Source organism: Lissotriton helveticus, chromosome 8 (assembly GCF_964261635.1).
Source record: "Lissotriton helveticus chromosome 8, aLisHel1.1, whole genome shotgun sequence".
In the NCBI taxonomy this organism is placed as follows: Eukaryota; Metazoa; Chordata; class Amphibia; order Caudata; family Salamandridae; genus Lissotriton; species Lissotriton helveticus.
The window spans coordinates 377862877-377888101 of record NC_136069.1 but is presented as its reverse complement, the minus strand read 5'-3'; the positions used below and the strand labels follow the sequence as shown (position 1 = coordinate 377888101).

At 45.9% G+C, this 25225-nt stretch overlaps 1 protein-coding gene across 2 annotated transcripts in view; it reads left to right on the top strand.

Annotated features, from left to right (window-relative positions):
• The window catches only part of DCLK1 (doublecortin like kinase 1), a 1138541-nt gene that overhangs the window by 634969 nt on the left and 478347 nt on the right, over nt 1-25225 (top strand). For both annotated transcript variants that reach the window (XM_078657178.1, XM_078657179.1), the window contains exon 5: nt 10183-10299. In XM_078657178.1, coding sequence (XP_078513304.1) covers nt 10183-10299 — 117 coding nt within the window. The remainder of the gene's footprint in view (nt 1-10182; nt 10300-25225) is intronic.

The following is a 25225-nucleotide window of genomic DNA, read 5'->3' as shown; positions in this document are numbered from 1 at the left end:
AGAGAGAGAAAGAATAGATGGATGGAAAGAGAGATATTGTGCATGCATCAAACCCAAATTGAGATTTGGTAACCTGTTACTAAATCGCAAATTGGGTTTTGTGATTCGGTATTTGGAAGGTGCGTGTTAGGGGCGTCCCATCCAAATACTCAATCCTAGCAGTATGCAGCAATGTTTTGTGACTGCGAATGCGGTTGCAAAACATTTGCAAATTACCACCTACTTCAAGTAGGTGGTAACCCATTCGCAAATGGGAAGGGGTCCCTAAGTGACCTCTTCCCCTTTGTGAATGGTTGTAAAAGCATTTTTTAAGAGCAGGCAGTGGTCCCACGGACATGGTGGTCTCCTGAGCCCAGCAGGCCACCATCCCTGTGTTTTTTGCAATTCCTAGGGGGTCGCAAAATGCAATCTACCTCATTAATATTAATGGGGTAGAGCAATTTGCGACCCCTTAGGAATCGCAATCTGAAACTCTTTGAGTTTCATGCATTGTAAATTAAGATTACCTAATTGTATTTTTCAGGAATTCGCAATTAGGTATTTGCAACTTACAATGTTGATGCATGTGCCCCTTAGAGACTTCAGAGTTATTGCACCCATGATGCAAATGTTTTGCCTCTTTGAATTTTCTGATTTAACTGATTTGTTACGTGATAAGGTTTGCTTTGCTTAATCATATGCTCATATATTCAGATTGAGCTTCAGAAGGTAGACTGGCCTGATACTCATGTGTGATCCATAGACTGAACACAAAAGTTTCAACTTTATTCTTTAATGCTACTGCTAGCCTATGAGGTTCTTTGAGTACTGGTGTGACAAGCAACGATTTTTTTACGTCCAGACATAAGCCGAGATTCACTATAATTTTGCATCGGGTTGCATCACTTTTGTGGTGTAGAACCAACGCGAAATCATTTTTGGCATGTACTAAGCCATTTAAAGCCACTTAGCGTGGCTTTGCATAGTTTACTAAATACAAAGCACTTTGTGTCTGGCCGGCGTTAGATGTATTGTGACACAAACCCAGATTTACAAAGACTTGTAAACCTGAGTTTGCATGAAAACAGTGAGCCACGGGGGCAGAGCTACTCTGTGATAATGATGGCGGCTCCTTATTACAGCCTGTAGCTTTCCACTTGGCATGGCCTGCAAACGGTGTAAGCCTGCCCTGTTCTTCCTTGACGGTCTAGGTTCTGGGTATTCCTCATGACTTGCGATACTCAGAGCTGCACAGACTAGATACCGGTGGGAAGGTATCAGTATCGGAGTGCGCCTTCTTCTTTTTCCACTGCCCGGGAGGTGCAAGTGCTACCGCTCACAACATTGGTAGCAAGCCCAGCCACGGCCCGTGCAGGTATGAGTAGTGGGATGTTGGGGCCAGGTTGAGGGGATTCGACAGACGGCCACGAGGGAAAATGTATTAAGTAATTTTCCCTTGTCTTCGTCTGTCAAAATTCCCCCCACCGCTCTTGCTTACTTTGGCTGTAGCTGGGCAAGCTGCCTCCTGCAACCACCTCATTCCTGTTGCATTGAGCTGACTCATTTCTGGAACAGTAGTGTGGCAACCGTCAAACACACTGAGACTAGATGTCTCCAATCACTCACCTAGCCCACTTCACTGTAGTGACTGACGGATACACTATGTCTTGGAATGCACTATCTACAGTGCCATCTTAGATTGGGCTGCTGCAAGTTTGGTGCCCATGCCCTTAGCCCTCAGAACCGGCACCCACAGATCCTGCCTCCTGCCCTAGATTTAGCAACTTACCTGCTGCTACTTTTCTGGACACAGATCACCCAGCCTACCAAAATGCATATGGGAGCTTATCAACTTGTGTTATCTAGGGAATAGTAAAAGCCGTGGAACCCTCAGTCTGCCATGGCAACATTGAGTGTGACTCTAGACTCTACCATGGCAGAATTGAAAAACATTCAAACCTCTATAGTTACAGTGAAGCAATCCACTATAGATACAAACTGGGACCTTAAGGGGCTTTAAGATGAACTGACCCAGGCACAGCATCAGCTAGGTACTACGGCCCGCGGAATGGGCAAACTCAACCTTAAAGTAAAAGAGGCTATGACCCGGAGAACTCAACTGTGGAACATCCAAAAACGGGATGATGAACTGGAAGATCGCAGTCGTAGAAATATTATTTGGATCTTTGGCGTTCCTGAGATGGTGATAACACAGGTTGTCCACATTTCTTGCATACTTTCATAATAACCGTAATGGGCTTGTTGTTTTCCTTGCCTTTGAATTCCAATACGCCCACAGGACCATGATGTATATCCCTGCATCTAGATCTATGCTGCACCCTATCATTGACAGCCTCCTTTGGTTTCCACAGCCGAGGACAATTCTCTCCAAAGCCAGAAAACATGGTCACAACTTCTTTAGAGACAGCAATATTTCCTTCTCTGCCAACTTCTCTTATGTAATTCAGGTCCTCCAAAAGAAGGGTCTGGCCCTATGGCCCACACTTAAAAATTTGGATCTGAGATTTGGGCTCCTGGAACGAACGATTATGACTGTTACTGTCAGGACTACTGAATTCTGTGATCCAGGATTCTGGAGCTCTGGCAGGAAGATCTGGAGACACGACACATGGACATGGATACCTCCCCAACTCCCACTGATCCAGCCATCTTTGCCACTTCTGGCATGCTGGGATGCAGAAAGGAGGTCATCCAGATAGCAGGAAAGATTCTCGCCCTACGGACCAGGATACATCATGCTCCCCCTCAAACCATGAAGTGCCACAGGGTGAGCTCTCTGTTGATTGCTCTAAAACTGACTCCAAGTGAATTTCCCCACTTCTGACACTTCTACTGCTATGTTGGATTCTTGTAACACAGCTCCTCTATTGAGTGTAATTTCTCTTGTCAACGGTTGATACTACCCAAACAAAAGCTTTCTGGTTTGGTTTGGCAGTGCATCCCAAACAGTGCTCAGCGACTAAGATCATTTGCATCACCCTTGATATAATTTCTCTCCTCCTCAATCCCTCTTTGAGAGGGATCCAATAGGGATGCTCTCTCCTGCTCCAGTTATCATCCCATTTCCCTCTTGAATTGTGTTATGAAGATATTAGCAAAAAGTACTTGCTATCAGACTGGTCAAAGGGATCCACTCCCTGGTGCATGATAATCAAGTGGGTTTTGTGCTGCATCGATCTTCCCCGAACCTCATGGGAACATTGGCACACCTTCTTTGGCAAACCAAAGCTGATCAGGATGATAAAATGCTTCTTTCCCTGTACGCTGAGAAGGCATGTGACTGGGTCGAATGGTCTTATGTCTTTTTTACCCTAACCAGATTCGGTATTGGTCTGAACTTTCTGCAGATGGGTCAATGGCTCTACAATACCCCAATTGCACAAACTAATTGCAATGGCTTTCTCACAGACCCACTGTCTATCAAGCATGGTACTCGACAGGGATGGCCACTGTCCCCTCTTCTTTTTCTTAGAGCCTTGGAGCCTCTAGCCATTGTTATCAGATACTCAGCCCAGGTGAAGGGGGCGGTTACACTGGCTGGTGAATTGAAACTGATGCTTTATGTAGATGATGTGCTCCTGAAGTTCAGTAAACCATGGGCTTCACTCTCAGCACTCCTAGATCTTATTGACAGCTTCTCCTAATTTTCGGGCTATAAATTAAATTAGAACAAGACGGAAGCCATGCCAATGATGCCCCACACTTCCATGCACTCCCTTCGGGACATGCAGGTGAATTGGATCCCTAACATCTCAAAATACCCAGAAATTCTGGTGAGACAAGACTTTCCCACCATGCTTAATGTCAATATTCTGGCACTGCTTGAGAAAATGAAGACAGACTTTGCTAAGTAGTCAGCTCTCCAACTGTCATTGTGGAGCAAATTGAGGGCCAATAAAAAGGTATTGGCCCCTAGGTTCAACAACCTTTTCAGCATGCTTCCATTTAAGATACCAGTAGGCCTCCTGTATATCATAGACTCTACTGGTCATACATTTACCTAGTGCAGACCCCACCTAGACTATTCTGCAACAAGCTATATGCAGCCACGATAATGGGGGGTCTTCGACTACCACACTTCCAGACCCGCCATAGAGTACAACACAGATCTCAAGTCACCTACCACTTGAATCTGAATAAGGAAACAGACTTCTGTATTAAGATGGAGAGGGGCTTGCAGAAAACAACACTGGGTCTCTCAATCTTATATGAAGTCCACAAAGCTTCCAAAGATACTCATAGCCTTATCCTGAATGTCTACCATCTGGAAAGTCATACATCTATCACTCAAAAAATATGGCTTCCTGCACTCCAAAGCACCACTGTGATAAAATGCTGCCCCAGCCTTTTATAGAACACCCTTTATCTAGCCAGAGTGGCAAGCAAAAGGTATCACTGAATTGAAACACCTACTGAAAGGTGACTCTATTAGGTCATACAAAGACATTGTCAACGACTTCCATTTACCAAAATCACAGTTTAGGAAGTATCTACAGATCAGGCACTTTCTCCCGGAATGACAAGCATCCTGCACGTGGGCTTAGACTCCTCCCTTACTTTATTGTTACTTGATTGATATAATAGGGTCACTATAAGAGGCCAATCTGTGATCTTTATGAACTCCTTCTCATGAAACTCTTCCCTGAACCACTAGAACATCATCTCTGTCGTTGTAGGCAAACACTCCTCCATGTGCAGTACTACTGCCAGGAATAGTCCTACCTCATGACCAGACATGATTATGTCCTCAGCGAGGCCAGGATGACGTGTAGTTATTTCAAGACACTCCAAAAATGCCACTGGTCTCCAGCCACACTGTGCAGAGTGAAACCAGCCTACTCCTCCAACTGCTGGCAATGCCGTCAAAGAGGCTGAGATATTTTGATTATCCTCTGGTCGTCCCACACCTTACAATCTATCTGGTCCTAAATCTGGTGAGCTATAGCAGAGAACTCTAAACTCTGCAAATACCAGGAGTAAGTAAGCATAAGAACGCTGGATCAACTCTGTTTGGCAGCGGCAAATCAGTGCCTCCTTACAGCAAATGTATGGAACCAGCGGCACCCACCCTGGATGATTAGATTCACCTTATGTTGATGACCGCAGCCCATTAATGTTTTTATATTCTGGCTGAATGACCAGGAGCAGATCTTTTTATACATTTCGGGGGCCATCCCTTGAACATTCTGCCATTCTGCAATGTCATGATTCTCACACAATGTTTAGTATTGTTTATATTGGCTGTCTATTTATGTTACTGTCTCTTCCTAACTGAAAGTGACAGTTCCTACTTTCCCTCTTGTGATGACGGTGAGGCTGTTACTGTCTCCAAGTAACTTTATATCTATGTCCTTTATTTACAAGATGGATCTCACTCCCTATGTTCTCCTTTAGCTCTGTTACTGCATCCTTTGGAGCTCATCTTTGGGTATTCTAGATTCCACATGATTATCCTTGATGTGCACAGCCCAGGGATACAACACAAAATATGTATGTTTTATATGGACCTGTTTTCCTCCTATATTTTTCTTTTTATGTCTTAATAAAAAAAAGATTCAAACAAAATAGTGCACTTACCCGATAGAGGCATAACAAGGAGAAATATCTTTGTTTGTGTGCAGGAAAGTTATCCCTTCCTACACAAAAACAATCCTGCCTGTAAAGCAGGCACCCTTGAACCATGATGCAAAGGGCCCACGTTGGTGCTAGGCAACATCGCAAACAGAGAGTTGTATGACAAAAGCATGTATGACTGAACCACCCGTGCCTCTACAATGCTATCCCAACAATGAATGCGTCTTAACCATGTATTCCTCTACCACGCATGCGTATACAACAAATTTTGTTGTAAAATGCATGTTTGCTAAAGGGAATTGCACAGTAAATTGCCACTATCCTGACCCTCCATCCCTGCCCAAAGCCCTAAAATCCCATTCCCCTGCCAATGACCACCCACCCTGAGCCCTAAAACTGACCGGTCCTGCCCTTAAAACTACCCCTTCCCCTACCCCAGCCCTTAGGCCTAAAACCCTGCTCCCTACCAAAAACAACTCTGACCCCAGCCTTGAGCCCTAAATCTTCCCCTTGCCCATAACACTACCCCTTCCCCTTCCCCCCTGTTTCCTAACATCTTGCCCCTTTAAAAAGACTTCCCCGACTTCCCCGCCCTGAGCCATAAAACCATCACCTACCCCTAAAAGCTCCTCTCCCGCAACCTAGCCCCAGCCCTTAAAACTACCCTGCCCTGTGCCCTAAAACCCTGTCCCACTTTAAAAAGACTACCCCGACCCCATGCCCTGAACCTTAAAATCAACACCCACCCCTAAAAACGACACTGGCTCCAACCCGGTCCCAGCCCTTAAAATTACCCCGACCCTCAACCCCCCGCCCTGAGTCCTAAAACCCTGCCCCCCTTTAAAAAACGACCCCACCCCCTCGAGCCCTAAAACCAACCCCCACTCTTAAACATTACCCACCCAAACCCGGTCACAGCCCCACTCACCTGTCCGTGTCCAGAGCTTCCTGTCTCGTCACTTCCTGTTCCTCTCTCTGCCCATCCAGACACTAGACCGCTATCTGCTTTAACACGCATATGTGTGGGTAAGGCAGATGCATAGTTCAGGCAAGCGATGTTACACTTGCAGGGAAATGACACATGGCTCAGTCTGCATTGTATAGGCCGTTTCCCCAAACAAAGAGCTAAAAGGCTCCATAACTTTATAAATATGGCACATTTCTGCTCACTCCCTTTCACGTCATGCAGCAAGTTCCCTTTCTGTGCCACATTGAGTGAAATAATAGTAAATGTGCCCCTAAGTCTGGTAGGTATGTTTAAGTTGCTGAATTTTTCAATATCTTTTTTGGATGTACTAGCAGGGTCAGAGTGGCAAAAATTCCTATGATGCTTGCAGTCAGTGGATGGTCAGTTATTTATCATGATGCTTCTGTTTAAAAAAATGTGATAGTGTTTCATTAAATGTTTCCGTTATCCCGTATCACAGCACAGGCCAATCTTGCTCATTAGCACCAGAAAGATACTACAGCTTACTTCACTGCTTAAGCTGTGGTGTAAACCAGGGAAAAGCATTTCAAAATGTTTCTTCTAGTTCTAAATAATAAATATCTCACATGTTTTAGATGACTCTCATGGACGTCTATTCACCACAATTTCAAAGGTAATAAAAATGACATCACACACTTGTTGGCCTTAATGACGTCAGAGCAAGTGACCTTTGACCCTCATTCTTCCTAGAAAGTCATGCCACGTACCCTAATGACATCACAATAATTGTCATCACAGCACAGACAAAAGTCCATGTTGGATACGACCTTTATTAGGGATATTTACAGGTCTGGGGCATAGTGTTGCCCTGAATTATGGCTGGGGATTGAAGCAAGAGCACATACCATTTATTTCTTAAGGAGCTTGAGGGAGGTTATCCCCCTAGGATAACATTGAAAAAATAGGGACACTCATTAAATATGACAAGTCAATGAAACTTGACTGTGTCCTGAAGTTGACCCTATTATTTTTTTTCAAAATGTTCCATTGGAACAATCTTATGCCAGAAGATACATAAACTATGGCAGTGTGAGAATTTTCCCATTAATGCTGTCCATATACCATGAGTGATCCGTATGCCAAAAATTAAGTCAGCACATCAGGGCCAGCATTTTTCAGGGTTGCACTCCTCACATATGCTGCGGCTGTCCTCCTTTATAAGAAAAATTGCCTCTAATGTGATATTGCTAGGAATTTACCAAGGGCGCCCCCTATGCAAAGAATTACCTCTAATAGGTCAGTATCAGTGCTTTACCATGGCTGCCCATTGTGCCAATAATTGTCCGTACTATGCTAGTGTCAGTATTTTGCCACGGGTGCCGCTTTAAGACACAAATTACCGTCAGTGTGCTTGGGCCAACAGCAGACTTGCAAGTTTTGTGGTTCATCTCAAACTGGCTTTGAACATCTGGCATTTTATTAGGAGACAGTCAAACAAGTTCAATTTCGGAACTTGTGTCTTCATGATGGTGATAGTGTCAGGATATATGAAGGCTACATGCTTGCCTCTGGCTAGCACCTTGCTTCTGTGCATGATATGATACTTATCAGGGGGAAGGCAGCTCCAATAGGCAATGATGAATCTGAGAGTCAGGTCCCTGAGCTAAGACTCAAGAGAATTCTGCGGTGATGTTATGAGTGTGGAGGCTGTTTCTACAAGTAGATCTGGTGTTAAGAAAGAGCATATGGTGATGTGTTTTCTGGAGTGTCAGTGTTGATGTAATATCCTGTGGATCACGCTGTATGTTTTCCTTCTCCGAAGCAGCTAACTCTGAATGAAACCTGCGTTGGCTGAAATGCATTTGTAGATGATGTAGTATAAACAGCAAGATCACCACAGTGGGGCAGCATATAATAATATGATAACTGACAGCTATTAATACACAATGGTTTATTAGGTGGTTTCTTGGCCAAGGACGTCAATTCTCCAAAATGCCTGAGGTAGTGGAAGTGACTGCACATGCCCCTTGACCTTCACTTTCACTCACACATACATATGCTTATGCATACACACGTATTCACACATATACACACACTAATTTATTTATTTAGGGTATTTATTGAGCACAACTCTCATCCCAATGCAATATCACGGCGCTAGTATACCTCCCTTACGTTTCTAAAGGTATTCATTAGTGAGGACCCCAAGAGCATTATATCTTAACCCCTTTCCTGTGGCCACGATTTTGCGGCAGTGCGGCACTTCCGCAAAATGGGCGGGGCCGTGTCGGCCGTTGTCCGACGGCAGCACAAGCGAGGTAGTGCTCCCGTCGGCCAACAGCCGACAGAAGCACGCAAGGGGTTAACACTAACACATAAACACACACTCTGCCTACACATGCACACACATTCACACACTCTCTCTTACATAAACACATTCAAAACTGCAAGTACGCACACAACACAAAGCAATTTTTTTACTTACCTCAGCTGGCAAGGATAGTCATATTCCAGCTATCTGTATTCAATTTTTTATTAATCTAATAGCGGATAAAGTAATATTATTCACTGTTAGTATAATATAAACATTGACAAAATACGAGGTGAGTGAAGCCACCACCGACATCTTTAAGGAGGAGCTGCTTCTGTTCCTGCAACTGATTTTGCCACTGCTGATGCTGGGGGTCGCAAAGGAAGTGACAGAGGTCACAAGGGGCATGCCAGGGGTCGCAGCAGGCCTGGACTGGCCGTTGCGGGCACCGGGCAATTCCCCGGTCGGCCGCAAGGGTGGGGGCCGTTTTTGGGCCGCTGGGGGCCGTTTTTGTGACAGGGCCGTTTTTGCAGCAAAGCTGCAAAATCGGCCCTGTAACAAATTCGGCGGAAAAGCGGCCCTGGTAAAGAGCTTGATGGCATCCCCCTCTCCCCCAGGGGGAGGAGGGGGGGCCGGCCGAGCACTTTGCCAAGGCCGGTTTTGGTTCCCAGTCCGGCCCGGGGTCGCAGCAGCGACCCCTCGATGACGTCCATGTTCTTGGTATGTCATTCCGTGTAGATAAAGCGGACTGGCTGTTTATGCTTTCTCTGTACCAGGTTACCTACTTGTGTAGCTGTTTTAGTTAAATCAGTCCAGGGCATGGAGCATTATCTCTCAATTTTAACTAGTGCCTATGACAGATTTTTGACTAAATCTGCTCCACCATCTAATGGCATTTCCGGCTGGTTTTGTTGAACATGTGGAGGATAGAGGTCCCAGTGGCTTCGACAATAAGGATACCCGATATTTTGGTGTTTTTATGTAATTATTTTACTGATCCTAGGAGACTGTTTCTTAAACCTTTTTTTATAAGAACGTAGATTTAGGCATGCTCATGTAGCTCTATTGTATTTGCAACTTTTTCCTAATGTTCACACGCTTTGATAGTAACTAACTTCCTAAGAGATGCACTAAGATCTACAAACTCTAGATGTGACGGATGGTTGGTAGGGCTTTTTTGCGATTTTGCACACATTTTGATATGTTGCTTTTAAATTGATTGTTGTTGTATCTATTCTAGTCTATTTTATTGGCTGTGATTTCTGCCGAATAAAGAATATTATTATTGTTATTACTTGTGTAGCTGGTAAGCATACTGATGACGATTTCACTAGCCAGTAACTCGCCCTTCTTCTTCCTTTTCATCCAGAGTGCCGGGTGGTGAAATCAACTTCTTACACGAAAATTGCAACAGGATCCCACCGCAGCGCCACAAAGAGTCCAGGACCGTCGAGGCGCAGCAAATCTCCTGCGTCCACCAGCTCAGGTACAGCAGGGGGTGCCTGTCGCATATTAATAGAATCTCAATGCTCATTACAGCTCTCTAGCCATGTGAGATAACTGCTTGGTTAGCTAGAAATTGTTCATCTGTTATGGTGAAGAACTATCTCGCGCCCTACTCAGAATTAGCAAGCATTTTATACTGCATGAGCCTAAAATAGGCAGGGAGGTGTCAACAGACCACATTGTCCATGCAAGGCTGGAAATTTGAAATATTGTTAAGGGATGTGTATCTAATTAAGGGGCCGATTAGGATGGCGGACGGAAAGTGTCCGGACCGCCAGTCTCGCGGGAAATGACCACACCGTGGGGAAACCGGCGGTGCTATTAGGATTCCCCTCCAGCAAAACCTGACCGCGGCGGATGGATGTCTCCAAAGACCGCCGACCGTGGACGGAGTGGACGCAGTAACAGGCCCAACCGCCGACAGAGCAGCGGAGTCCGTCCGTGGGTTGGCTGTGGTGTTGTGTGGGCGGCGTGTGCCTGATGCGGGGGGTGATTGTGCTGAGGTGGGATTGGGTGTGGGTGCACTTGTGTGTGTTCCTGTCCCCACCAGGGTGTCTGGTGTGGGGAGGTACCAGTGTTCATGCATGCTGTGGCGTGGTATGTGTGTATTGCATGCTTGCGTACCTGCGGCGGCGGCCACGATGGTGCATGACTTCCTAGTAGTGAAGTAGGAACAGGGCTGCAAAAGCGTGTAGGACTGGGTCCATGGCGCTCGGGTCCTTGCGGTGGGTCTCGTGGTAATGCTTTCCCTCTCCGTTGTGGTGCTTCCGCCGTCTATGAAATGGAGGTGTTTCCGCTGCGGTGTTCTGGTTTGTTCATGACATAGTAATATTGCGGACAGTCGGGAAGTCATTCCGCACGGCGGTGAGCCTGGATTGGCTCCGTCTGCCGTGGTGTCTAGTGTGTTCCCGCGGCGGTTCACGTTTTTACGCGGCGGACGGTAAATGTGCCCAGTTCCCCTTCCTAATATGGCGGATGGAAGGCATGCTACTGGCGGATGATGAGGTGCATTTTCCGCCGCCTCCAGCCCAGCGGTCATACATCCGTCTGCCATCCTAATCAGCCCCTAAGTGATCATGTTTTTTTTCACCATTCAAATAGTTAATGTATTGCTGCAGCTGAATTTATTTATAAGTAAATTCCAAAACAGATTATTCAAATGAGGTGCTACATAAAGATGTGGCTTGCAGACAAATTCTATGGGTAAGTAACTTGGTAAAATATCATAGTGCCAGGGTGCTTTTATTTGTGGGTGGTTGTCCTTTGAGGTATTTTAATTAATTACTTAATGGGAGTGACCACTAGAATATTGAAGGATTCTGGTAAGAATGTCTTTAAACAAATTGTGAATTATTCACATGGTTATACATCCAATGTTAACGGAGATCATACAACTGAATAACATGTTTAGTCAAACAGAACAAATAAACATTAAAAGTTTTAGTGGACAAGACTGGAAGAAAGCATTCGGCTGTACATCAATAATTTATATTCTGTACAAATTAAGAAATCCTGGTAAGTCAGTCCCAGCGAAGCACACAGTTATTTGGCCCCAGTTGCGACAGCTGGGGACTTTAAATTCTGGTGTTCTGGGAACCAGATGCCCCTTTCAGTACTACTCTCAAGGGAACAAGGCAGAGGGTTACTTAGGGTGGTGCTGTAGGCTAAAAACTCAGAAATCAGCAACGCAACAAACAAAACTTAATAAATCAATACACAGACAGTGTTTATTTATTTGAAGAAGGAAAAGTAATTCATTACATCCCAGACTGCAAATGCTTTCTATATGGAGGGTGGAAATACCAGTGGAGACAACCTCTAAAAGACCTCGCTAACAAAAGGTGTGCAAAACAAGGAAAGACCAGGGGACATATTATCAAGAATGGCGATAACAGGGGAGGAGTTACGCTGGCAAACAAGATGGCTGCTTATGCTCCCGGCTGCGCTGACCTCCGTATCCTACCAGATGATCCTGTCCATTATCCTGTTTTTACGCCCTACCTCTGTGTAGATGAACTGTTCCGCACTCCGATGGTGTAATCCTGAAATTTTGATCGGCTTGTTTGACGGAGTTGCGTCGAGTCTAAGTTTGTGGCCTAGTCCAGCGGGAAGCCGGGGCCTCGAGTATCTGCATAGTTCTGCAGTTCAACAACATCGGCCGAGTGATTCAAGCAGGGTCCGGTCTATTGAAGTGGAGGTTTTCTTTTTCAGCCGGATTTGTCGGCGATCGTTTGACTACTTAACATCGAGGGAGGAGTGACTCGGCACGATATCGACTATCGACCGGGTTTTGGCCCCACCGGGGTTCGGTGGGTGGGGGCCTTTGCCCGTGGTGTCGATGGGCAAATTACTGCCCCATATAACGAACAGTCACCCTCCGACGCCGCCCGTTCGTGATCCTGTTTGTTCCCCCGGGGATACCAGATTCACCGGGGAAGGTGATTATGATTGGTAGCTGGCGAGAGATAATGGACGGAATGGAGCATGAGCCATCGCTGATGTCAGTATTGGCAGCGATCGGGGCATTTCATTCGCATATGAATGCCCTGATACACAAAATGCATACGGGCCTATCTGAGATGGTGTTTGTGGAACCGGACCCTGCCCCACTGCAGGAACTGCAATCGGCTGCGGTTCAAGCAACGGCCATTTTGATTCTGTGCGAGGACCCCGTGAGGAAACAAGTGTCGAAACCCTCGGTTGGTGCTCAGGAGAACTGTATTCCCGAGGTCATGAGCATATCGTTAAGCCTTCCATCATTGCTGACTTTGGATGTATCGATTGACGTTCCCCTCCCGGAGACGTTTGTTGTTGACTGTTCTTCCACTTTGTCTTCATCCTTTCCCTCCTTGGTGACTGTACGATTGCGGGAAAAACTACATTGTGACTATCCATCCAGGAGGGAGCTTTTTTGTGCGGCTGAAGTTCTCATGGACTCACAGATTACGAGTAGTAACGGACTGATTTTTGTTAGATTCCTTTTCTTCTTTGATTCTCTTGTCGGCATATTAGTCTTGCCGGGAGGGGTTCACGTGATGGTTCGGAAGGGTCAAGGCTGAGATCGATTGACCAGGACGGTTGGTTTGGCTCAAATGAGTGTTCAATCTGCAACTGTTGGACTTACGAGAGGCTGGGCGGTGTATTACGGCTCCCCCTAATTTTCTTCTACTATGGTCTCTGATGCACTTGTATTTTTACTATAGGGGGTGCCTGTCTCTGGCGGGGGGAAAGGGTGCTGGGGGCCCATACGGATATGCCCTCCCCCATTTTTCTCTTTTCCATCTTCGGAACCTAGTTAGTTGGGGCGACAGGCACGCTGCTATTTGGGGTTAGGCGACAGCCATATGCAGGGGTGCAGGGTGGGGGGATGGGTTTATTATTTTCTTTGTGTTTCCTTCTCTTGGTTTCTCTTACCTTAGTCTTTCTTGGTCTTTCCTTTTTAGTATAGTTGTGACATATCCTGCTTACTTTTAAATTCCAATGTCCGGTGGCCACGCTTCTTCTATTATCCTGATTATATGATGTGGGCGGTATTAGATGGCTTGTGCTTAAACTGTTTCTCGATTGTATTGTTACAATATCTGTTTTGGACTTATCAACGCAGGCGCATCAGGGATTCTTCTGTTGCTCCAAGTCTATCCTGTCAAAGTATCTGTCCAATCTGTTATTGTCTATGAATGTATGGTGGCGGATGTGTCTATTCTCTTTTTCTTGGTTTTAAAATAATAAAAAGATTTAAGAAAAAAGAATGGCGATAACATTATCGCTGCTTTAGCGTCAGGAAACTGACGCTAAAGCGGCGATAAGGGGCTTGATAATATGCCCTTGTGAATTCCCATAGAAGCCCAGGTTCTGGTGTGAAGGACATCAAACCTGGGCTTCTATGGGAATTCACAAGGGCATATTATCAAGCCACTTATCGCCGCTTTAGCAGCAGTTTACTGCCACTAAAGCGGCAATAATGTTATTGACGTTCTTGATAATAAGGCCCCAGGTATTTATTAATCCCCTAAATGCATCCTAGTTCGCCTACGTCTCAGGTACCGCTAAAGATTTGCAAACAGGCAGCCTATCACTTCTAAAACTATAATACCTCTATCTGTGCCTAGATCAAATATGTCTCATACAGTAATCAAAAGTTAGGCCTAACAACTTTGTCATGGTCTTACCACACAGTTACAATCATAATATAATTTGATGTAAAGTTTTTGTTTCTTTGAGTTGATTCAGTTTTTTCTATCTTTCAGAAACAATATTCAAGAAAGCTTGATTGTAATTTTCTTTCAAGATCAAATCAATAATATTTTGATCCATAGTTGTGGGCCCCCTAAAGGGAGTGGGGCCCATAGGCCGGTGGCTACTTTGCCTATTTGGTAATCTGGAACTACCTTTAATATAAAACAATACAAAACAGCGAATACTTTCGCCAGAGTAATATTACTATCTCCTCTGTACCAGAACTGAGGACTCAGAAATAAAACTGCACCCCAAAGTCACCAGACCGAAAGTGTCAGTACTAGCAGAGCTTGAAATGGGAAAAACAATTCTCATGGTCTTCCATCCTAGTATCAGAGGGACGTAGGGTACCACAATCAAATACATTCCCTGGGGCTTTGATGCCTACCCTCAGCCGAGGCCACTGGAGGCCACTGCAGGTAAGAGCGGTGGGGCCGGCTGGGGGGGATTTTGAGAGCCGACCACAAGGGCCTGCACTCCTCCTGACTTCTCTCAGATCCCACTCAGCACTTTATGGCACCCTTGCTTTCTCCTGGGGCACCACTGGCAATATTCAGATAATTGCCCCAGTAAACTAATGTGTACGGCTTCATACCTTCAGCACTCCCTGCGATCCGGCTTCAGGATACATCTTTTCCTTTTCTTGTTTTAATAAAGTGCCCATTTTGGTCTTTAAACTGCACATACAGGTGCACCTTACCTTGCGTTGCACCCGTGCATCAACAACAAAACACTTTGTTGCCCTGCCCTTGTGGTGCTTCCATGAAAAGGTAACAAATAACTTTGTTGAAGCCCCAGAACCCACATATTCCGGACTGGCTCCATGCTTTCCCAACACTCTACTCTCTCTGGTCTGTAGGGGGTGGGCGCATTCTCTTCTCTCCCTCCTGTCTCTCCTTTTGACAGTGCTTCGCTCTTCGATGTGTGGGGAGAAAGAGAGTGGGTGCAACCCACATATTTGGGCAGGCCAGCTCCTTCTCACAGGGTCAAACTCAACACAGCCCTACAGGCTTACCAGGCAAGAAAGTGGGTCAGTGCCTCCACGCTAAGGAGGATGTTAATAAATATACTGCAACAGATTTCTGTCTCTTTGTTGGCCGTCTGGGAGACCACAACTCCTGGGCACCCCAGGGTGATATCCAATAATGGTGAAAGTTTTATAGACATGGTAGCCCTGGGGAATGTCAAGCATGACTGTTTTTAGCTTTCTCATGTTCCACTGGGCTGAATTGCATTTTGCTAGGTTTGTTGTTTCACTCCTGGTGGCCTGTTCTAGCCACCAGGAGTGCCTTCTCAGGGCCTCTTGTCTCTTAAATTTCTCAGTAAATATGCAAGCACTTTTCTGAGCCCCTGAAGACTGCTGCTTACTCCTTTGTAGCAGGGCGCTATGAGGCTCTGGATGTGCATTTCTTTTTAGACTTTAGGAAGTGCATGATCTTGAGATCGTTTTGCAGCAGCACCCAACAGTCCGCAAGGCAGTCTACTCACCCTGCCCGCAGTACTTAGGTACCCATACCTGCAGTATGCTTGTGGGCCCAGCAGGTCCCACCTGGGGTACCTCATCCCAGGACACCTCCAGCCATAATCACCCCACAGAGGGTTTGGAGTGCCCTCTACCTTCAGGATTCCCTTTACATCCACTCTATTGTCCCCAAAAGGAGGGGTAAGCCAGTGCCATCTGTCTCTGGAGACAAATTCTGCTAATGTCCAAGGATACAGGTCCCAGGTAGATCCCTCAAATCCAGAGCATCCATCCATGCAGGGTGTGTGTTGCATCTCTCTGCTTTGGAGCCTCACTTCTCAAAGTCTCTGCCTTGTGCAGAGGGTTGAAAATGGAGGTGGAATTCCAACGATATCTCATCACACCTCCACACTAACAGACACTTTGTAGGAGCAGCCTACAGACCAGTCACCCTCCTGGCCAGTGTTCTAGGTACGTTCAAAATGGCAGAATAAACCAAGGTTTAAAAGACCTCTTCCCTGAGCCTGATTCCTCCCAGCCAAAACTGGTGCCTTCCCTCCGAGTTGTCTAAGGAAACTTTTAAGGGGCTGTTGGCCAGGTTCTGCATGCTCTCTCTTTCTCATTTTTATTTTACAGAGTTTTATATAGCACCAGTTTCATTACATGAAGACACATTCATTTTTGTTAACCACGGGGAGATTAAGTGATTTGCCCAGAATCACAGGATGTTCAGCGTCATTGCCGTGACTCGAACCCACTTCCCCAGATTTGAGATCGACCGCCCTAGCCGTTAGGCCAATGAGAGCAACTTTCTCAGCTTGTCAGACAGAGGCTGCTAATCACTTTTTGCAGATTTTTCCCCATCCTCTGCCAGAAGTGGCTAATTCCTCCAAACAGACTGATTATTCAGAGAGAGGCTTTGAACCACGAGCAGGCCACCAGAATATTTAATTTTGCACAGCAGGATAGATCAACCCTGGGTCGCATTACAACTGGCTCAGGAAAATGTTGAAACAGTCTAAATACATAAATTAACTCATACATATTCAAAATGATACCAAATATGCATTCGCGACCCAGAAGCCAATCCAAACATATACTTGCAGAATAATTTACCATGTGTGTAAACACTGTTAAGGACTACAAACATATATTTCAGCCAGGAAGAAAGAGGACAATTTTCTTGGATTCTCAACTGAATTCTAATACCTAGGAAGGCTACAACTAATATATTTTAGATCGCATCTGTGAAAGTTTGACCCCTTGTGCAGGTATCCAGCTTAGTCAAACAACACTCTTCCTCGCTCAGCATGTACATGTGATCACAACGAATTTCAGGCATTGCAATGCAAGTCTTTACTCCGCAGACATCACAACACATTGACCTTCGCAAACAAAAAAAAATATATATATGTGTATATACATGTATATATATTTTTTTTCACCCTTGCCACCTTTTATGTCTACCCACCATAAACCCTAAAATCACCACTATCTGCCTTGACCGCGATTCACCCCAAAATCCTAACTTCACCCCTACCTCTCTATACCTCTACCCACTCCTTAACCCTATAGTCACCATTCCCTCCTTTTACCTCTTCCCACCCCTTAACCCTAAAATCTCCCTTACCTCACTTTATCTTTACCCAACCCGTAACATCATACTTACCCCCTTTACCTCATCCAGCACCTCAACCAATTTTTTATTAAATACCTCGAAAATGTATGTTACTTAAAAAAATAGATACCTGCTTAATAAAGTTCCACCGGGTAAAAGATGCGAGGGAAAGGTATAAAACCATTAAAAGTAACTATGTGCATTGTACTTAACTGTGGAGTAACGCCTGCTGAGTAAAGGCAATGCAGGGAAAAGTCTGTGCGTAAAGTTACCATATCATTGTGCAGACATCTTCTTCCATAACCAGTGAGGGGCCTCTGAACCTCCTTTGAAAGGATGGGCACTAGTGGTTAGAGCTCAAACCATTTTAACAAATGTATACAATGAGTGAAGCTCCTTTTGTGAGAGTCACTTACAGTAGATGCCCAAAAACCCAGAGTCCAAAAGGGGGAACAAACAGTTTTTTGTGGTTTTCACAGGTCTGAACCTACTCTCGTACAATGTGCATTTACAAGTTTTGGTTCTCACTAATGGATTGCTTGTGCCTTGTCAGTATGGAAAGGTCATGGCCCAGTCATGTGTATGTATGGTGTGAAATTAGAAAAAAGAAAAACATTAAATGAGATGGCAAACTCTGAACCGTTCTTGGCCAACCAGTGATAAAGGGAAATGTGTGGTCAATAAGCTCCAAGCGGGGTAAACAGCTACAATCTAGACAAACGTTTCATATTTTAAGACACGTCCTGTAAATTTGTGCTTTATACTCCAAAAGTCTCCAAACTCAGAGGAAACTTTCCAGAGAAGACTCCCCCCACTAACCTAGTTGAGGACTACAGCAAACGTCCAAGTACAACTGTTTACTGGGATTACTCTGCACCCAGTACCAGCTGCCTTTGTTCACATGATCTTCTTCACTCCCCAGATTTAGCGGCAAAGGTTCACTAGAGTAAGAGAGAGAAATGTGCAGATAGAGCTGGCCTACTTGGCTTATTCTCTTTGGCCATAGAAAAGAAGTTACACAGAGCATGAAAGCTCCACTGACAAGACCTACACCCCTCTGTCCATTGACAAGGACATAGCAAGCTCCAGAGGCATCTCTGCATCTGCCCAGCTGACCTGCTGATTGGACTTGCAACTGGAGGTCACTTCAGCCCAGTATGAAGGGTGCAAGTCCATCTTCCTTCTCAGCAAGCAGGGCAGCATAATATTCCTTCATCTGTAGTATCCACAGGTCCAGAGTTGTACTGAAGAGTTGGGTATGAGGGTCCATTATTTATACTAGGTGCCAACTTTGAAGAAGGAAAGTGTTCTGGGAGTTTCCACCTCCGAGGTGGTAAAAATGTCCTGCCTTCCTGCCCTGGCTCCCCCTTTCCTGGGGTCCAAATGTCTAGTGTCAAACCCTTTGTTAGTGTGTTCAGGCAGGTCCTTTGTGATGTGCAAGTATGGTAGGTGACAGCTCCTCCCCTACATCATGTTAGAAACGGCCCATCCTGCCAACACCTAGTCCCTTTTGTCTCACTGTCTGGGAGCAATACGCAAAGACTAAATGCCAGCTACACCTAGTCAGGTGACCCAGATACAGGCTGCATACACCAATTGGTTAGGGGAAAAAAATGCTAAAATTGGCATTGTCAGACTTGTGACTTGAAATCAGACTTTATTTCAAAAGACAATGGTCCCAAACATCTACACGAATGAATGAAGCAAAATAAATATAGACCAAGATTGAAATCTATATTAACTGTCCAACCGGACAGGTTTAATAGCAGGTATAGTCAGCTATAGCCAGGTTGTTAGACAATTTCCAAGCGGGACACAGCCTGTGTCCAACTACCACATATGTGAGGACAGATGACATACATACAAGTGAGAGGCAAGGAAGGGCAGTCTGCAAATTATTCAGAATTAAAACAGACAATTGATATTAGAGTACACTTTGTGTGGTTTTTCAATAAAACATTTAAATCATCAAGTGTAAGCTGTAGATGACGTTTCGATCCCTACTTAATATGGGATCATCATCAGGACATATTGATTCATGCCTTTACTCGATGTGAAAAAAAAGAGGCGAAGTCGTCTATTGTCGCATGGCACATGGGCCTATGCGTAGGGTAACCGCTAACACGTTCCACAGAGTAGCGGGGAACCATCAAGGATAAGAAGCCACCAGCAGCGCAGTCGGGTGCCGGTCGAGGGAATTGAATGGGTCCCAGAAAGTCAGCAGATAAACTCCGGAATGGGAGTCAGCAACAGCGGGCGAGTCGATGCTCGGTCCGTCTTGGGCAGTTGGTACTTCCTCAATTAAAACGCCTGAGGCATGGCAACATGGTCATGGTCAACGTTGTCGACAGCTTACGGTTGTGCTGCCTCGCTCTCTCTCTCTCCTCACTTGTCAGACATCCTGCTGGGTGGCCCCGATGACGTTGCAGCTCCGTTGTTAGGCAACGCTGTAGCCAGATGGGTTACGGCGATGGGTTACCGCGCTGCCTTCTCCTTCGTTGACGATCTTGGGCAGATTCCTCTCGGTGAACAACAATCACGATCCCTTTCACCATGCGGCTTTCTTAGCTTCAAGAAATCCTTTAGCACGTTGCGGCTCAGGCCGGCGGCGGTGATCCTTACTCACAGCCTCAGTTACGATGACAGCTCGGGCAACAAACAGCAATACAGCAGCGTGGACGATGTTTCAAGCTGCAGGGGCAATGCGATCACGGGGCACCTCCTAAACAGTACCACGGACCACACGGCAGTCTTGCAGAAAAATCCTGTGGCATGTTGCGGCTCGGGCCGGTGATTCTTACTCACAGTCTCAGTAACGACGACCACTTGGATGTATGACGTTACAACGCATGCTATTACAACGCATGCCTTTACGACACAGGTTTTACAACGCAAGTCGTTACAACGACTTGCATTGGGGGGCGCTGGATGGTGAATAGTTTAATTTACTATTCCAACTCCAGTCCCTGTGGATAGTAGGGAAGGTGTTGGATAGTAAATTAAAACTATTCCCTATCCCAGAGCATCCCCAGCGCAATTCGTTGTAAAAGTTGCGTTGTAATGGTTGCGTCGTAAAGGTACTTCGTTGTAACAGTTGCGTTGTTAAGGATGTTTCCCTGACCACTTGGGCCACAAACAGCAATACAGCAGTGCGGACGATGTTTCACACTGTGGGGGCAATGATATCACGGGGCACCTCTTAAGCAGTACCATGGACCACACGGCTGTCTCAGGCGTGCAAAAGCACCACGCACCAAGCGTCGCTGAGAAATGGTTGAAAAATGTTATGTTCCTGTGTTTCCACAACAGGGGACTAGCTCTCCTCGGGCCCTTGGAGACACGCTACTTCAGGACACAGCACACAGTAAAGTCCTCACAAGCAAGGGGACACAGCATACAGCAAAGTCCCTTGTCCTCTCCTTAGTCAAATCAGCAAACTGCATGCCAGCCCCAGAACACACAGCAAGGGCAGTCCTTCTCTTCATTCTCTTCAGCTGTTCTTCTTTGGCAGAGGTTCTTCTTGATCACAAAGGGGCCGATTCCGATCTCGGTCGGAAGGGCACCGAATCGGGTTCGGCATTAGCGGATCCGATTCGGAGGCTGAATTTCCATCCGAGTCACACAGGGGTCCGTATGTCAAAGTACGATGCGAACAAACGCGACATCTCCGTCCTAATCGTTTCCGGGGCCAAACCGTTCCGTACGACTGTCACAAGCAAACCGTGGCACGCAATGGAGACTTTTCACGACTGAGCTAGTACGATGCTCGATTCGGACAGCCGGATCGAGTCGGATCGTCCTGCTCGCAATAGCTCCCGGAGTTGTTACCCGCAGCCTTACGACTCGGACACAGGGGGAGACCCATGGGTCTCCACAACACAGGCAGTTACGGTGCGGATGGCACCGACGCGTACCCACTGTAGGGGGCGCACTTGTCCGCGAAGTACCCATTCAGTCAATGGGAGCCCATGTACGCATTGTATGACCGGCTCCCATTGACTTCTATGGGAGTCCGACCGAACCGAGTCGGACAGCAGACGGCCGCATCGTACTCGCTCAGTCGGACTGCAGGTGTCCAGATCGGTCGGAAAACACCCTGGATCCGGCTCGGTTGGAGTGCTTTCTGACCCAGATTGTAATCGTCCCCAAAGTAGATTCAATCCTTTTTCAGTCTGGATTTCAGTTTTGAGTTCAGGGTTTCAGCTCTCACATTTATACCCCTAAATGCCTTTGAAGTCTTTGTGTTCAGGGGGCTCTGAGCCCAGTCCAAACCAGACCTGGGTTTCTTCCTGCCAGTACACACCCTCCTTCTTTGATAGTCAGGTACTGTGGTCCAGATGCTCAGCAGGAGGTGGAGCCATCCTTTTGTGGCAGCAACACAGCCCTCTTCACATCCAAGGGGCTACTCCTCTCCCCACATCAAATGTAGGCCAGCCAGTTGCTGTCTTACCTTCTCGTCTCTGGGGTCAGGACACTTCCCAGACCCTGTCACATCCAAACCCATATGGTCAATACACAAACAGGCAGAGGCACATAGGAGGGCTTAAGACAAGAAATTAGCCACCTTTAAAAACGTGGTTTCTAAGCACACAATTTAAAACCATCTTCACAAAAGATGTGTTAATAAATTCTGAGTTCAGGCACACTAAACTCCATCTCTCCACCTTATGCCTATGGGAAGATATGCTGGAAACATGGGACACAGCATTCCCCATTCTGTCCTATGGGCAAGTTGGCAACATTAAAAAACAAATTTGGCATTATTTCACTGTCAGGACATGATACACACCTCAGTATATGCCCTATATTTCACATACACTGCACCCTGCCCAGGGGGGTACCTTGGGCCTACTATAGGGGTGTCTGATGTGCATAAACAGGAAAGGTAAGGCCTGGCAAGTGGGTGCACTTGTCAGGACAACAAGGCAGTTAACAAGCAGGCCTGAGTCTTTTTGTAAGGCTACTTGTGTGGGTGGCACAATTAGTGCTGCAGGCCCACTATGAGCATTTTCATTACCAGCCCTGGCACACATAGTGCACTTTACGAGGGAATTTACTAGTAAGACAAACATACCAATTATGGACAACCAATTACCATAACCCATTATACAGGGAGCACTTGCACTTTGACACTGATCAGCAGTGGCAAAGTGCCCAAAGCATCTAAGCCAGCAAAACGAAATCCATCACAGCATCAAAAATAGAGGAGGTAGAGGCAAAAAGTCAGGGGTAACCACATCAAGAAACTCCAGGTCTAACAGGTTGTTAATTGGATCATGATGAAAATTCCAAAAGAAATGTGCACATCATAGACCATGCCATTCTAACTACAGATGAAGATGACTCCTGCCTCCTGATATTGCTGAACCTCTCAACTGTTCTTGACAATGTTAACCATCACACCCTCATATGCACCCTGGGGCCGTATTGTACAAGTGCCCCGGGGGTGCAACAGGTGTTTTCGTATTACAGAAGGGGGCGCAGACGCTTGTTCGGCCCCTTCTATAATACCAACAGCACTGGCTCACTTAAAGCTCCAGAACTATCTTCAGAAGGCATCCCCTCATTTGCATGGGGTGCTCCTCATGCAAATGAGGGAACCCCTTTCCCTCTGCATCCGTGCCGTATTACAGACGTGGTCACAAAGGCAACAAATAACTCAGGAGGCGCACTAACAATGCGCCACTTAAAAGGTGGACACCACAGACATCCCCTTGCAGGTGGGTGCAGTCAGTCACTGCACCCGCCTGCAAGGGGATTTCTAATTCCCTAAAAGTGCAGACGAGTTGCCTCCTGCACTGTGAAAACACGGAGCGGCTTTAAAGCAGCTGCTCCGTTTTTCACATGAATGCGCTGACCAGATGGCAGCGCCAGATCACGGCTGCCCTGGGGGCCGCACATACACCAAAGTGCGGCGCATTTTCCTAGATTGCGCTGGGCGCAACTTTTGACAAGTGCACCTAGCGAAATCTAGGAAAATGCCCAGCATCTATGGAGTCTTCATTGGAATTGATCAGCAACATCCTTCACTGGTTCTAATCCTACCTTTCTTACCAATACCAGTTTGTTTGCATGGACACCTCCAGAACCCAAAAGAACCCTATCATCCATGGAGTAACCCAGGGTTCTATACAGTCCCCTGTCATCTTTAACTTCTACATGGAACAACGTGGTGCTCTAATGACAGATAATAGTATCAAAATTCACAAATACACTGATGATGCAATAGCCTGCTTTAAAGCCTCCTATGCATCCAACATCCGGCGCCTCAAACACTGCCTACATATCATCCAACGTGGACCATCTGAAGATCAGCCCAACAAAGGCAGGCCTTCTGCTATTTTCCAAGAACAACAAACAAGAAAGAGTACAAACCTGGGGCAATGACATGAACCTTGATAGTTTTGAACCACAACTTTCTTCAAATGCTAAGTCACTTGGATTCAACATGGATACCAGCCTAAACCTTCAAGGGACATATTTACAAAAAGCAAAGATTGCCTGGTGCCAGCTCTCTCTTCTAAAGAAAGTGCAGCCTTTTCTTCCAGAGAACGCTTTCAGAACTTTTATTCAAGCTATTGCACTCTTGCATCAGATCATAGCAATGCCCTGCTCTATGGTCTCCTAGACTCCACATTGGCATCCCCTGAAGGCATCCAAGATGCTGCAGTATGTCTCATCCAGGATCTGATGAAATATGATCACATCACTTCCACCCTGATGAAATTTCATTTGATCCCCTTGCTGGCCCGCTCCATCTTCAAAAGCAAGCAAGTGTATCATTTACAAAGGCACCATGACCAGTGACCATATTTATCTAGCAGACAAGCTCACCAGCTCAGGTGATTCTCAGCACACCACAGCCAGGACATGATCAGACTCCGGACAAAGAAGAGTGAAAAGGCCAAAAACAAGGGAGCACATCGTTTCGATCTATGCACTCATGATCCGGAACAACATCTCCGTGTCCATTATGACCACAACAATGCTGCTCCAATTTGGGAAAGAGATGATAGTCTAAAGAACACTACATCAAAAGCATTAACCACCCAAAAAACCAGCTGCCCCCCTATCACTTGTTAATTCTAGGCTTCTCTTTGACCTTGTACAGCGCTGCCTTGTAACTAGGTTTGTGCTATAGAAATACCACATACATATAGCAGTTTCATATTTATTTATATCACAAAGCCAGGAAAAATTCCAATTTCTGAACGAGTCACAAGCAACATCAAAGAATATGACATACATTGAGTTGTTTGTGATTTAGTGCAGGGACCTAGGGGTTCAATGAGCAAAGCTGCATTGCAACATGTGTGATGCTGCTAAACTGTTTCATAAACATTTACCCACGCTACCTCTTCTTCTTTTGTGTTGAATGTCCAGTTTTCTCCAAATTAATAGCATTGCATCGTCAGTAAGTGTATGGCATGACTATTAATTAGGTGTGGACGGAACTTGCATAATTTGCTGCATCGTAATTATGCAAAATAGAGCAACATTACGGTAGATAATGCACCTTAGAGCTAAATGCCTCCCAGGCTTCATTTTGGACGCAAAGAAAATATCACTAAATTCAAAATAGAACAGAAA